The sequence below is a fragment of the Theobroma umbraticum genome, unplaced genomic scaffold (genome assembly GCF_002168275.2).
Source record: "Theobroma umbraticum cultivar Fairchild unplaced genomic scaffold, ASM216827v3 scaffold_67.0, whole genome shotgun sequence".
NCBI lineage: Eukaryota > Viridiplantae > Streptophyta > Magnoliopsida > Malvales > Malvaceae > Theobroma > Theobroma umbraticum.
Genome location: NW_018397262.1, coordinates 7,290,543 through 7,306,011, shown reverse-complemented (window position 1 = coordinate 7,306,011; position 15,469 = coordinate 7,290,543). Strand labels below are relative to the sequence as shown.

Here is a 15,469-nt window from a genome sequence, read left to right as displayed (position 1 = left end):
AGTACTCAACAAAAGCTGCAAGATCACAAAAGTAGAACAATGCCAGCTTTGCACATGAAGCTTTACCAGCCAAAAAAATCGCCAAGGATAGTGACTTGGAGTTACAACCGAAAAAAGAGTGATTTTTACAACAAAGGCACCAACTTTTATCCCTTGTGAAAGTTTTTGTGAAAATTTCCAACAGCAACAATGGAGAAGCAATCGGACACCATTTTTGAAGAGAGGGAAGAGCTCATGGTTTCACCAAATGGTGGATACCCTACACTAAGAAAAGCCCACTTTCTCAAACCAGCTGCCACCTCCAATAATGGAAACGTTTCTGAGCTTCCTTCAGATTGTTTCTCCCCCAAGCCCCTTACATATGACCTCAAAGACTTGTCAGAGAAAATGTTATTCAGAGGCTGGAAACGTCCAACAGAGAAATGGAAAAGATGGGTTCAAAACATGCATTCCGAGTACCAAGCTTTATGGAAGCAAGTTGGTATTTATGAGGCAGTCATGAGTTCCAGATATGTTATGAAACAACACAAAGAACTTGTTCTTGGCCTTGCTGAAAATTGGTGTCTTGATACTAATACTTTTATCTTTCCTTGGGGTGAAGCAACAATAACCTTGGAAGATGTGATGGTCTCTGGGGGTTATTCTGTTCTTGGTGTATCTGTTGTAAGCCCTCTGAAGACTAAACAACTGGTTGAAGTTGAAGAAAAACTAATTAAAGTGCGCAAAGAAGCTGCAAGAGCAAGATCTTTAGCTGCCTCGCATAAATCATGGATGGACTATTTCATGGGAACTGGACACGACCTCGAGCATGAAGCATTCCTTTCTTTATGGTTATCCAACTTTGTTCTTGTTAATTCTGTTTCATTTCAACGTATAAGAAAGCATGTTTTTCCTATTGCCATTCATTTGGCTAGAGGTACCAGGGTTGCCCTTGCACCAGCAGTGTTATCTAGCATATATAGGGACTTGAGTCTATTGAAAGGTTGGTTCTTTAGCTCAAATGTTATGCAAACTAATAAGTTGCTTCATCTTTATGCACCATTTCAGTTGGTGCAGCTTTGGGTTTGGGAAAGATTTCCAAGACTGCGGCCACTGCCTAATTCAATATCACTTGGTGAGCCAAGAGCAGCAAGATGGCATAGGCTTAAGATGAATGCTGGTGATGTGAAGTTGGCCATAGACTCGGCCGGAAAAGCTTTTCAATGGCGGCCTTATGCTATAGCAGATAATAATTGGTCTTTGCCAAAGTTTTATGGTGACAAGGAACAGTACATATTGAATGATTTTCATTTGGATGAAGAAATACAGTCCTTTGCTATGTTTTTGAGGGTAAGCGAGCTAGTTGGACTAGAAAGCATAGAGCAGTACCTTCCACATCGGGTTGCAATGCAGTTTGGAATGGATCAAGATCTTCCAGGATGCATTGTCAGATGCAATGAAAATCCTGAAATTGCTTGGAGAAATTACAGCAGGCCAATCCAAGATGCAGTGTTCTATATACCAGCTGGGCTTTTTGAGTCAGATATTACTACACAGTACTCACATTGGTGGAAGCAATCAATGCTGGCTCAAGGTGATGCTATCAAGGCATTTGTTAGGAGGCCTAGAAGTCCAAGAAAATCACCAGATGCTTCGGTAAGGAAGAAAGAGTGCTACATTCTCTTTTCTCCTGATCATCCTTTGAAATGTGGAGAAGTTAGAAGAGGAGATTCTGCTATGGAAAATGAAGATAGAGGGGTGGAAGTAGGGAGTCTGGTTCAGGAGGAGGACATGGAAGATCAATTAACAGTAATGGAATTGTTGACACGTGCTAAGTGTAATGGTGAAAAAACTGTGATGGGTGGTGAGAATGAGTCTCCCCTAGGTACTCAAAGTTTGCTATCTTCAACTAAAGAAATTGAAACACTTGCAAAGCTAGAACCATATATGAAATCAGATCAAGTTAGCATACAAGTTTCTGTAAAGGACCAAGAAGATGTGATCTTGGAGAATATCGATGAGGGTGACAAGATTGGTTGCACTCCGGCTGTTGATGTCCTGTCATTATCAGTTGGTGAAAATCAAAATGTGTCAACTTTCATTGCAGGTAAAGAATATGTTAAAAATATCAAATCAGAAGGGAAACAGGATGCAGAGGTTACAAGAAATGAAAGTTCAATAGGAGAATCAATAGGAGTGGTGGCAGATGACGTCAATAGCAAACCAAGTCTTAAAGATGGAGCGGAAGGCAGTAGCACTCATGATCTTGTAACAGTATCAATTGAGCTTGAAGCTCGGATTTGCAGGCTTGAAAAACTGTCTGCTGAGCTGAAGGAAAAAAGATTACGCAAGAAATTGGAGAATCAATTTAGGGGAATTTCATCTGAACCACAGTAGTACAAAAACCTTGGTTTTATTTGCATACACTGCACATAGAATCAGTAGATTATCTAATTAATGCTAGTTCTTGCAGCTTAGACTGATGCATTTGGTTACAACTTTCTCTTGGAAGTAACTGATCCCAGAATTGACACGCAGCACATGAATAGAGCTAAGTTTTTTCTTACCATAGCTAGTATCCTAGTTGAAACTTAGACTAGAAAGGTTGAACAGCTAGTATGAAATGTAAGGTTATTTTACAATAGACAATGGGGAACACTATATGAAAATTTATTGTTTCTCTTTCCTTATGCTTCTGATTTTTGTTTTTATTTATGCATGCTTCTTCCTTTAGAATTAGATTAGTTAATAGAGTGAGATTCACTTTTCCAAAAAAAAAAAAAAATAGAGGGAGATTCAACACTAACCTTATTTGCTTAATTCCTCTATCATTTCTGATCTTAGCTTGACACATTACTCTGAGGTCATTGGTGGATTAAGTCCTTATACATGCTGAATTGAGGACATAGTATTAAATTAATGCAATTATGTATTTCATTGTAAGTCATGAACATCATCTGCAAACTGCAGGACTCATGAATCCACCACTATCTTTTTGGAAATCACAAAAATATGCTGCATTCTAACAAGTAAACTTCATTGATTACATCAAGCAACTTTAGTTTAGTTGTTTGAATTGCTTCCACCTTTAGTAATTCTGTTTTAAGCAGTGTGCAATTATACAACTGCTTATTATCTTATTTCACTGAGGTTTAGGGGTGAAAATTTGGCTCAGTTAGTGAGTAGTGTATTTATAACCACCTTGAATCTTTTTTTTCCCCTCTTTGCTTCATATTCACTACTTCCACTCTTTTGCATATACTTTATCAAAATCCGAGGATCATATGGAACTTGCATATTATCTTACACAACAGCAGCTAGTTCTTGGCTTCTATTCAGGATGCAACTGAAATCACAAGAGCACTAAGTGTCAGACTAGATGGTCTTCGATAATATCCAACTTCTTCTCTTCTTCCCTCTTTTCTTTGCCACTTGATATAATCAAAAGTCTTATGAGTAAATTTATTTCAACAATCATATCTGTTTTCTCAGAAAGGTCTTTCCATTTGCCTTCTCTATCTGGATGATCTAATTCTTGAACTAAATTTAGTTGCTGGCTTACTTACTCTTAAAAATCTAGTTGAGATCTTAGGGTACTCTAATATCAATTATACTATTATTCCATCACAAAATACTACAAACAAAACTGAGGCATTATGTAACAGTTTTTTCTTTTAAAAACACTGATCTTTAGAATTGAAATGGTGCACATGAGCTAAACTCGACGTTTTTGTTTTTAGCTTGACTATATTTGAACTAGACCCACCATTGAACTTCATTTATTTCTTCTTTTCCTTTATTTGCATGGCTTCCTCTCTCATTAGATTGGAATACTATTAAGTTTCCACTGCAATAGCTCTTTCACCATTTCTGATCTTAACTTGACAAATTGCTCTGTGACCATTGACTGGTTGAGAGATAAAATAAACTTGAAATGTAAACTCTCCTGAGACATCCAGCTGTCATGTGGTGTAGCCATTTGCACTGAACTTTAATTGGAAAAAAAAGACAAGTATTGAATCCTGGTTTTTAATGATTCTTTAATTAAGAAGCAGTGAAACTGATGCAATGCTAATTTCCATGAATTTGATATAGTAAAGGAATAATAACAGAACAAAACAAGTCATACTCTTAACTAACTTATATCTTAGTACCCAAAATTCTCTACTAATCCCTGTCACTAACTCAAAATTTCTATGAAACAAAATAACAGTCCCTGTTTTCATAACCGTTCCAATCTCAACCTTTTCAGGATTTATGATTTTCCCATTATAGCAATGCTGTTGGGTTCTATTTCTTTCTTCTTCTTGTTTCTTCTAGGAATTGGAAGGCCACTTGCTAAAGCTACAAGCTGGAATTCCTTATAGAATACCCTGGGCAAAGGGATTTTATTACCTGAATGCCACTCTGATAACTGACACTGTGGCATTGCATTTCACTGGTGTTCTACATTCTGTGACAGAAATGCCTCTCATTTTTGAATCAGACAAATTTTACATGGAATCTTTGCTTGCAAGGCCACCTACGTACCTCCACTGTAAAATTTGTACCATTGCTGCTTCAAGACCCTTCAATTTTCCTTTCCTTTTTTCTTTTTTTTTTCTTCTTTTTCTTTGTTATAATTATCATTGAGATAACAAATAACTGTAACAGAAGGGTAGCTGTAATCAAGTACATGACTGTCCAGCTGTTAAAAATCTCTGACTCCCTAGGTCGGCCTAGGATGGCAAAAGCATGCAGAGGATTGATTTGCTCCCATTTTCTCGAAGAGCCAACAAAAAGAGAAGTGAATTACCACTAGTAATTTTGTTTTAGTAGAGCCTTCTTTCTCTTCATAAGCAAACAGAAACCTTGGTGTTCAATGGGGAGAAAAGTGTGATACAAGTGTTTCTTGTTTACTAATACTTTCTTCTATAAAGTGAGTCCATTTCCAGTGAGAATCCTTTGATACACAAAAAATGGAGGAACCAACAGCAGATGAAACCATAGTTGAAGAAAGAGAAGAGCTCATGGTTTCACCTTTTTCTGATGGAAAACCAAATTCGAGAGCAGCCCATTTCCTCAAACCAACTTTATCTTCCATGGATGAACCAATCCCAAACCATTTTTCCCTCTCTGGTTCCTTTCTACCTCACACTTTTGAGCCTAAAAACTGGCCTCTAAAGGTCTGCTTTAATGGCTCGAGAACCCCACTGAAAAGCTGGCTTTTTTGGGTTGATATCCTGCGTCCCAAGTATCAACCTGTTTGGAAAAAGGCTGGAATCTTCGAAGCAATAATGAGTTCAACTTGCTTAATAAAAAAATATGATGATTTGGTAATTGGCTTGGCAGAAAAATGGAACCCTGAGACCAACACTTTCATCTTTCCCTGGGGTGAAGCAACAATATCTTTAGAGGATGTGATGGTTTTGGGAGGTTATTCTGTTATAGGCTTCCCTGTTACATGCCCTGGTGACAGCCAAGAACTCAAGGAAGTTGAAGACAAACTTCTTGAAGAATGCAGGAAAATTCAAAGGGATCGAGCAGCTAGAAGGGTCAGGCAAACAGAGTGGATAAATATTTTCATGGGAAGTGGGAGAGATATTGAGCATGAAGCATTACTTTCATTGTGGTTATCAAGGTTTGTTTTCCAAAATATTGATGGAATAATTAGGAAGAGCGTCTTTCCAATTGCATGCCGTTTAGCTAGGGGGGAAGCTATGGCACTAGGACCAGCTGTTTTGGCCAGTATCTATAGGGACTTGACTTTGTTGAAAGAAACCATTGTTGGTTCAACTAAATTTAAGGGTGGTGAGGTTGATGATTGCGTGTTGGCCATTACACTATGGTCACCAATGCAGTTGGTTCAACTTTGGGCGTGGGAAAGGTTCCCAGCATTTCAGCCAAAGCCTAATGTGATCGACAACTTTGAACCCAGATCAGCTAGATGGAGCAATGTAAAAATTGTGAAAGTTGAGAATGCGAGGATGGTTTTGGACTCAGCGGGTGAGACTTTTGATTGGAGGCCTTATGCTAAAGTTGTTAATTACTGGCAGTTCCCTGAATTTTACAAGGAAAAAGAAGAGTGGATTTCAATTGATCAAAGCTTGAATAAAGAATTATTATCTTTTGCTCTATGTTTGAGGCCTTCTGAGTTAGTTGGATTAGGATCAGGATGTGTACAGCAGTACCTGCCACATCGAGTAGCAATGCAGTTCGGAATTGATCAAGATATACCTTGTCACATTGCTCGGTTCAATGAGACTCCAGAAATTGCTTGGAACAATTACCTGAGACCAATCAACGATAGAAAATTGTATATTCCATCTCGTTTCTTTGAGTCTGAGGTTACCTTCCGATACTTGGAGTGGTGGAAGAAGCTGTCAATGGTTGTTTACCCAGATGTGATAAAGGGTATAGTGAGAAGAAAAAGGAGTTCAAGGAAGAGGCCAGAACGAATACCATGGGTGAAAGCAAAAAAGGGGGAAAATGATGCCAGTGTTCCTCCTGGTTTTCCCCTCAAACTGAACAAGGTGAAATTTGAGCCTTTTGTTGAGGAAGTAAAACCTGAAGCTTTTGAGGAGTCCAGCAAGAAAGCTAGTGTCACTACTAGACCACTTGGTCATGATAAATGCTCTCTGGCTAATGTTCAGTATCTCACACCTTCAATAGCACATAATGGAGGATTTGCAAAGATGGAGTTGCCCTTGGTACCAATGCAAGAGGTTGTACATATCAAGGCTCAGAATGCAGGATCAGCAAGAGTAAGGGGAGAGGCAAATGAGAGTGAAATTGGGTTACCATCGTATGATAATGAGAACATCAGCAGGTATAGTGAAAGCAGTATCACCACACTCAACATGGTAGCATCCAGACTTGAAGCTCGGGTTGCTAGGATAGAGAGAGTGGTTGCTGAGCTAAAAGCAGCAGGCAAGTTTGAGAGAAATCCAATCAAAGAAGACAGCTAAACAGAACCTGGGCCAGAGCCTAACTATATATTTGATTCTGTATATATTTTGCATAGGTGTTTAATATAAGGTTTCAGAAGAAAACATTAACTACTGATTAATTTGCATAGAAGTATTTGGTCAATTGGGCTCCTCTAGATGTCTGAATGAGATATAATGCATCCCTCAGCTTCTATCATTGATTACATATGGTAAAACTTGATTATCTCTTCTGGTTAATTTTGTTTTATGTAAATCAAATTCCACACTCGAGTTTCACATGATGTTCTTTAACAGTATTATGAATGTTATTGAAATTAAAGTACAATGTTGGATATTATTATCATGAAATCTTCTGTGTTGCCTTCTGTTGTTGCAGAGAGGTGTCTCAGTTTCTTTAGAGCTTGATTTTGGTTATATGAAACAGATGGTAAAAGAATGTGTTGAAGCAGGATTTCGGGAAGACAGAAGATAGCAGTTCGGATTTACAACAATTTCTTGTTTAGTAGCATATGTAGGCAGTACTCTAAGAGAATAAACACAAGCAGCCTCCCATTCTCAAGAAGCATGATGTGAGATGCAATTAGATATGTTATCTACTGCCTAAAAAAATAATCAAACAGTCAATGCCATACCAAATGCAATTTGATATGTTGGTAAGGCCTCAACAAGTTTACGTACAACCCAAACTGGTAAAACTGAAAACAGCATTCAATCGACATTATCAAGGAAAGGAAACTTACATCTCTTCAATAACAATTTTTTGGATGATATCATCAATCCATATCTCTAGACACTTCGAGGCTTGAACCATGATCATCACTTAATTTATAGGACATCACAATCTAGAAAGCAGAATGGTTACACAGGTTGAGTTAAACTAAACTTGTTTAAAATGGACACTTGGCACTTGCCTAAGTCAGGACCAGATAAACAAAATTTTGGGTCAGGCTGACCTGACAAGTGGAAGATAAGAATTAGTGGAATGGAAGACAAGGAAAGAAAGCCTCATAACAGAAAACCATTTTTGACTTGAGAAATTACTGATAGAGAGAGAGGTAGTTAAGAAATGGCCAGAATATCTGTCTGCTTCCATATTTAGCAAATCTGACCAAGTCATTTTTGGCTATCTGAGCTCAATGGATTCGGACAGAGAAGAAGCAAAACAATCATTATGAGAAAATTTTCCTTGTGCCCTCCTGGAGGACCAGATAGAGTTTGGTTTCCTTCAGGGGTAAGGTTTCCCGGAGCCCAGCTGTCAATTTTCTTAATACTTGAGACTACCACTAAATCTTTGGTTCAAGAATTTGGTGGCTGGCCTGAGATTGTAAAGGGAGACCAAGATGAACTGTTTTTCATGTTGCATGTCAGAAGAGAGACTAACCAGAAGGTCATTAAAGAAAAGCATCAAGAAATACAATGACACCAAAACTCTGGCTTCATTTGCCAACATTTCCTTCAAAAGTGGTAAAAGATTTTTACCTGTAGATCATCTTTCATTCCACAAAACCCTGACTGAATCTGAAATATCCTTGTTTTGTCAGCCATCAGCATGTAATAGAGGAACACATTTTTGCATAGTTGCTGACTCTTTTTTCTTTTAATCAAATCTCAATCAATTCATGCATGGTATGCAAAAAAAATTGTTAGTCTAAAGATTTATCTGCTTCTTATTTCAATTAAAACCATGACAACATTCCAATTGATGAATTCACCATTTAATAAATATTTTAACTGTTGTCAAGCCATGTTCAGCTTCATTTCTAATATTCTTGTTCACCCTGTTGAGGTCCCATATCATCATGACAAAGACTTTGATAATGTTGCAATAATCATTATGTTGTTTCTGTAACCATTCTGTTTTTGGCTGAAAAGTCCAGGGGCTAGATTCATGTCTGAACAACTCTTTTTCTTTGTTTTGGCAGATAGCAGCAGAAAGAGATATATCACCCAAGAAATAACAAAAATGGGTAAAGGCAACATAACTGCTAAGGTTTTTAATTATCGTGAGCTATGCAGCGCCACTGAACACTTCAACCCTGACAATCAGCTCGGTGAAGGAGGGTTTGGGAAGGTCTACAAAGGGCATGTTGAAAATCCAGATCAAGTACCATTTTGAAATCTTATCTCTCTATACCTTAACATTAAAAAGAGTTGGAAGGAAAGAATTGTAGTCTTAACAAAAGCATATATAATTTGCCTGATATTTAGTTGGTAATTTTCATATTGTTATGCCATCCTACGCAGGTAGTTGCTGTCAAGCAACTTGACAGAAATGGATATCAAGGAAACAGAGAATTCCTGGTTGAGGTTTTGATGTTGAGTCTGCTTCACCATCCTAACCTTGTAAATTTGGTTGGATATTGCGCTGATGGGGATCAAAGGATTCTGGTCTATGAATACATGGCTAATGGCTCCTTGGAGGATCACCTCCTAGGTATGTTTAACACTTAAGTTGTTTTGCATTATTGATATAACACTAGCAACACCACTTCAGACTTAGATAATGTGATCCAGAACTCGGTCTTTTGAACTTTTTCCTTTTCCTTTTGTATTTTGAGGTTTTGTTTTGTTGAACAGACTCAGTTGTTTGTAACTCTGCCTTTCAGATTTGCCTCCAGACAAGAAGCCATTGGATTGGAATACCAGGATGAAAATTGCAGTAGGTGCTGCTAAAGGCCTTGAATACTTGCATGAAACAGCTGATCCCCCAGTGATATACCGCGACTTTAAAGCATCAAACATATTACTTGACCAGGACTTCAATCCAAAGCTCTCGGATTTTGGACTTGCAAAGCTTGGTCCAACTGGAGATAAGTCACATGTATCCACCAGGGTTATGGGAACCTATGGTTATTGTGCACCTGAGTATGCACTGACAGGCCAGTTGACAACAAAATCCGATGTTTACAGCTTTGGAGTAGTGTTTTTGGAGATAATCACAGGAAGAAGAGTCATAGACAACTCAAGACCAACAGAAGAACAGAATCTTGTCACTTGGGTAAGTTTGGATAGTTTTAGTCATCCCAACAATCGTAGATATCTACAAGCATGAAACTCTATCTCTTCTTTTGATTTAATCTGCAAGCACTAATATAGCAAGGGTTTCCTTAAACAGTAACTTATAACCCTCTCTTGCAGGCAACACCCTTATTCAAAGACAGAAGGAATTTTACATTAATGGCTGATCCATTGCTTGAAGAGGATTATCCCGTTAAGGGTCTCCACCAGGCACTTGCAGTTGCAGCAATGTGTCTGCAGGAAGAAGCAGCTGTCAGGCCTTTGATGAGTGATGTGGTAACCGCTCTCGAGTACCTAACTGCAAACAAGGGTCCAGAAGAAGTAACAGCAAACAAGGGTGCAGAAGAAGGAGGAAACAGTTGACAGATAAGAATCAGTTTCTCCATGTAGGCATAGCGATGGAGAGATGTAGAAAAAAACCTCACAATAAAAGAAGGTACAAGAAGAGGGTAACAGAGAGAAAAAAAAAAAGTGCTAATGGAGCTCATCAAACTCTTCCATATCATGTTGCAGCTGGCCTGCACTCCCATGGAGTGAACCCAAATCTTCATTTTTCCAAATCCTTTCTGGTTCTGCTCTGCTAGAGCTGATGGGGTTCATAGTTGTGGCCTCTCTGAAGGAACCTTTACCAAGTTACTGCCCCCAAGGCTGCAATGGTGCAAACCAACCTCATTCCCATTAACTCAACTTTGTTTTTCTGTTCCCTTTTTTGGGTTTAATTTGGTAAGAATTTGTGAAACTTGTGTCCTTCGTTTTTGTACCAGGTAAAACTTTAGCATGATAAGCAGCTTCATATGTGTATATGCATACATGTAAACCGTACCTTTTTATCAATGTTTAAATCCAATCCATCAGCCATTTTCGTTGCTGAAAGATATTGCACTGACCACCTAATTTCTTTAGAAATGCTTACAAAAATAAAGAGTTTAGAAGTTTTTTTATATATTTGTTCTATTTTTTTAACTCTAAACTGAGTTCAATACATAAAATAAATTCTTAAATTTAGAACATCGGTCTATAGAATAATAATTCAAAAAAAATCAAATTAAATTTAATTTATGAAGGAAAAAAATGAATCTTCAAATATTTTTACAATTTTTTTTTTCATTTTTTTAGAAAAAACTTATCCAAATAATAATGGCACATATGCAATATCTCTATATTCTAATCCCAAACTCAACAAAAATAAGATAAAAATGGAAAAAAGGACAAATATTTGCCAGCCATAAAATAAAAAATAAATGTTCCAAATTCCTATGGTCAGTTAATATTTAGTGTAGGAGTTGGGCTATGGAGGGTTTTAATTACTCTTTAGAAGGAAAAGAAGGGTTTTAGGCATTTTCAGCTGCTGTCCCTGTATTTCCCTCTTCTTCTCTTTCTCTGTCTTCATGGCCTCTGCTCTGCTACTTTCACAGTCACAGTCCAACTTGTGAAAGACCTACCAAAGGACTTGCCCCTCCAAGACCCAGAAATTTACCTTCTTTGCCACCCCAGAATACCAACAACATAAACAGCAAGCAAAAACGGCTCCTTGTGTAGTAAACAACACTAGCGGCAAGCTAGCCAGACTTGCGGACTTCATGGCTGCTATGGGGGTTGTTTCTACTTCCCAAACTGCTGCTACTACTACCCCTTTGGGTAGACCATTTTGCCCTTCCTCTTCTTGGTTTTCCCGGTCTTGTCCTTGGCCTTCTTCTTCTTCTTCGTCTTCTAAGCACTTCTTTTTGGCTTCTAGAGCCTGGCACAGGTTTCGCTCTTTAACTTCTTCTCTTTCTTGTCTGTGTGTTATATTTGGGGTTTTTTATCCGGTTTCTTAGAGTATCGATACCCATTTTTCCTTTTAAAGAATATATCCTTCTTTTTTTGTGTATTGTTTTGGTTCTGTCATTAGCTGCTGTTGCCTGTTTTAGAGGGGTTTTTGGGGTTTATACTGGGAAAAGTTACCTTATTTCCTGTTTTCTGCCATGAATTTCTGTTGTTTTCGGCCCTTTTTATCTGTTATTTCCTCAGATTATTGATATCCATTTTTCTTTTCAAGTGGGAGGGGACCTTTCTGTCATTAGTTGCTGTTTGCCTGTTTTAGAGAATTTTGGGGCTTATGATAGAATGTGGTGGAAAAATGTGAGAGAAGAGAAGAGATGGATAAGAAATTGGAATGGAAATGTGGTACTGCCCGAGTCTCAAGGGTGTAAGTTTCTTTAAGGAAATGCAAATAAAGTGGAGCCAAGGAAAGTATTATTGTTTTGTTGATTTGATACTGCTGAACTCAGTGCAATTTGGACTTTGCATGAAATCTGGAATATTTTTCTTGTTGTTGTATAGTTTTTCATAGCTAGCATGCCTGAAGAAATTCTTCATTCAAATTAATTGGTCTTTCTGCCCTTGTTTGCTTTTCTTTACATTGTAGGCGAGAAATGTGCACAATGCAGAGTGTTCAATGTGCTTTTCTTAATGCAACCATGTCAACTAGTTCCAGCCATTGCTATCATCCCAAAGATATGAGACTTAAGGTAGCTGCTTCTAAATATGCTAGGATGGTCCACCCTGACCCGGATCAGTATTTTTCTGATAAGAAGTGCAAAGGAGTGACTGTGGACCAGAGAAACAATGAAAGCCCAGCAAGTTTTCAAAAGTCTAGGGTGACATCATTTCGAGCTAATGCTTTTACCTTTACTCCAAAAAAAACTAGCATTCCCAGCACTGAGCGTTCATGGGAGAAAGAAGCTCGCAGGATAAAGGAATATAAGGAGATGTCAAAAGAGAGCTTTAAAGGTAGTAGTTCTTCTTCCAGTGACCAACACAACTTGAATCTGAAGCTTACTGGCTCATTATTTAAAACAAATAATAAAGAAGAATTAGTTTCTAGAAATAGTGGAAAAAATAAATCTCTTTCTGAGAGTTGTTGTCCACCCCAGCCAACCAGTAATAAACAAATGTCCAGATTCAACAATATAGCTACTGGTGGAATAAATGGTTCCAAGCAGCTAAAAGGTTCAAGTTCGACTGAAGTTTTAAGTAATGGATCGTTGCCGGGGCTGGTCTTGGATGACAATAAAGATATCGGAAACAGTGGAGATAGTAATTTTCTGTCTGAGAGCCATTGTCCAGATCATCCAACTAACAATAAACAAATTTCTAGAGCCAAAAATATATCTGCCAATAGAATAAATGGTTCAAAGCAGTTAAAAGGTTCAACTAAAACAGAAGTTTCAAGTAATGGCTTGTTGAAAGGAACGGCTTCAGATGCCAACCAAGACACAGGACATACGAATCCTAATGTAACCAGAAGGGACCGTGCCAATGAAAGTGGGGTTGCCAGCACTGAAGAAGATAATGTAGTTTCTCAAGAAGATATCAGCAAGCGGCTTGCTAGGATTTATGACCAGGTTCTTGTTGTAGATAATGTCTCTGTTGCAAGGGAAGTTGTTAAGATGCTTACAACTCAATACAGTCATCTTGTTCATGCATGTGATACTGAGGTAAGTTATGCTTAATATACATTCTTTTTACTATTTTCTTATATATGTGCTGTGTGCATGCTGCATGTTGTAGTTTGCATGCATTTGCTCCAAGCACTACCCAGTTTGCATGTAAATGAACTCCTGTCTAATTGCTGATGATAGAGTCTTTGCAGGTGTCTAAGATTGATGTGAAGCAAGAGACTCCTGTTGATCATGGTGAGATAACATGTTTCAGTATTTATTCTGGAGAAAATGCAGATTTTGGAAATGGGAAGACCTGTATCTGGGTAGATGTTCAGGATGGTGGTGGCAGGGCTCTTCTAAAGGAATTTGAGCTGTTTTTCAAAGATCAGTCTATCAAAAAGGTGTAGTAGGCCTTGCACTCACTCATTTGTCTTCCATCCTTGTATTTCTCCTGATCTGCTGCACTTTCTGATTTGCTAATTATTGCATAGTCCATTGGAGCACTTGATCATCCTTAGTTCTGAAATAAACTTGATATTGATATATTCACCTGGGCTTTCTATAGGTGTGGCACAATTATAGCTTTGATAATCATGTCATTAGGAACTATGGGTTTGAGGTTTCTGGATTTCATGCTGACACAATGCATATGGCACGGTTGTGGGACTCATCAAGACGAACAGCAGGTGGTTATTCGCTTGAAGCGCTTACAGGTGATAAAAATGTTATGAACAGGACTAAATGGCGCAAAGAAGAAAATGAATTAATTGGTAAAATATCAATGAAAACCATTTTTGGCAAGAAAAAATTGAAAAAAGATGGATCTGAGGGAAAAATGATCACCATTGCTCCTGTTGAAGAGCTACAGCGGGAAGAACGCAAATTATGGATTTCTTATTCTGCCTTAGATGCAATAAGCACACTGAGACTTTATGAGAGCTTGAAAAGCAAACTATCAAGCATGTCTTGGGTATTTGATGGTAAACCTGTTTCTGGGAAGTCCATGTACCACTTCTACAAAGAGTACTGGCAACCATTTGGTGAGCTTCTTGTTAACCTGGAACATGAGGGTATGTTGGTTGATCGAATTTATCTTGCTCAGTTAGAGAAGGTGGCTAAAGCAGAGCAAGAAATTGCTGCTAATAGGTTTCGCACCTGGGCATCTAGATATTGTGATGATGCCAAATATATGAATGTGGGAAGTGATACTCAGCTCCGCCAGCTACTTTATGGTGGCATTGTTAACAGGTACCACTTGCATGTTTAATGTACAATAGCATTTGTTAGTGCATAGCATTGAAATTTAGGCATTATATTTCAAAAGAGTTAATTACATGTTTGGTTCCTGAACTTTGGCAAAATTGTATAAATTGGTATTTTAAGAAAAATATTATAATTTGCACCTTGATCTTTCAAATCATGTATCATTTAACACAAATTCTAATGCCACTAAAACAACCTGCCTATATATGTGGGTTTGACCAATATTATCATGTCATGTGTACACCACATGGAACCATCAACATCTTATTTAACGTTAGTTATAAAATTGCATTTCTTTGACTTGGACGGTAAAATCTCATACAAGATTGGTCAATTGTTGGATACCACATGGCATCCATGTGGAAATTTCAGAAAATATTTACCATTTTTATTCAACACATGACAATAACATGGTGTAATTATACCAGTCAAATGCGACATAGGCAAGCTAAGTTAACGGTGTTAGAGTTTGAGTTAACATGGTACACTATTTGAAAGTTCAAGGTGCAAATTGTACATTTGTTTTTCTTTAGGTACTGATTTATACATTTCACTATCATTTGGGTGCCAAATTTGTAATTAACTCTATCCGAAATAAGTGGGCAAGATATATTTTATGGCCATTCCCTAGACCAGAAATATAGTTAATATCATGATTGAATTTCTGGTTTTGATAATCTCTCAAATTTTTTTGCTGTTAAGTCCTGGGACTTTCATTGCTGGTTGCATGGGGGCAGTGCGGAACTTGATGTTTCTTACGAATATTCATTTCTTGTAATTTATGGAAGTATTCTTACCATCAAGAAATCAACAATCCCTCTTCTTTCCCAAAAGCTGTGTGTGTGTGTGTGTGTG

At 37.8% G+C, this 15,469-nt stretch overlaps 4 protein-coding genes across 4 annotated transcripts in view; all 4 read left to right on the top strand.

The window, feature by feature from the left end:
- The first annotated feature begins 189 nt into the window (after window positions 1–189).
- On the top strand, window positions 190–2,376 carry LOC110420005 (uncharacterized). Its single transcript, XM_021433149.2, has one exon. The coding sequence runs from the start codon at window positions 190–192 to the stop codon at window positions 2,374–2,376; it is 2,187 nt and encodes a 728-aa protein (XP_021288824.1).
- Window positions 2,377–4,937: 2,561 nt separating this feature from the next.
- LOC110419976 (uncharacterized) lies at window positions 4,938–6,990 on the top strand. The gene is given in 2 exon segments (XM_021433117.2): window positions 4,938–6,878; window positions 6,880–6,990. Coding segments are annotated over 2 exon segments (2,052 nt in total).
- Window positions 6,991–7,973: 983 nt separating this feature from the next.
- On the top strand, window positions 7,974–10,768 carry LOC110419154 (Protein kinase superfamily protein). Its single transcript, XM_021432063.1, has 5 exons — window positions 7,974–8,372; window positions 8,831–9,012; window positions 9,153–9,342; window positions 9,515–9,906; window positions 10,047–10,768. Exons 1-5 carry the CDS (start codon window positions 8,249–8,251, stop codon window positions 10,287–10,289), a joined length of 1,131 nt encoding a protein of 376 aa, XP_021287738.1. The 5' UTR covers window positions 7,974–8,248; the 3' UTR covers window positions 10,290–10,768.
- Window positions 10,769–11,211: 443 nt separating this feature from the next.
- POLGAMMA2 (polymerase gamma 2) overlaps window positions 11,212–15,469 on the top strand; it is an 8,767-nt gene continuing 4,509 nt past the window's right edge. The window contains exons 1-4 of the mRNA XM_021432061.2: window positions 11,212–11,673; window positions 12,334–13,405; window positions 13,561–13,752; window positions 13,917–14,599. Of these exons, the coding sequence (XP_021287736.1) occupies window positions 11,507–11,673; window positions 12,334–13,405; window positions 13,561–13,752; window positions 13,917–14,599 (2,114 nt within the window). The 5' untranslated portion in view covers window positions 11,212–11,506. The remainder of the gene's footprint in view (window positions 11,674–12,333; window positions 13,406–13,560; window positions 13,753–13,916; window positions 14,600–15,469) is intronic.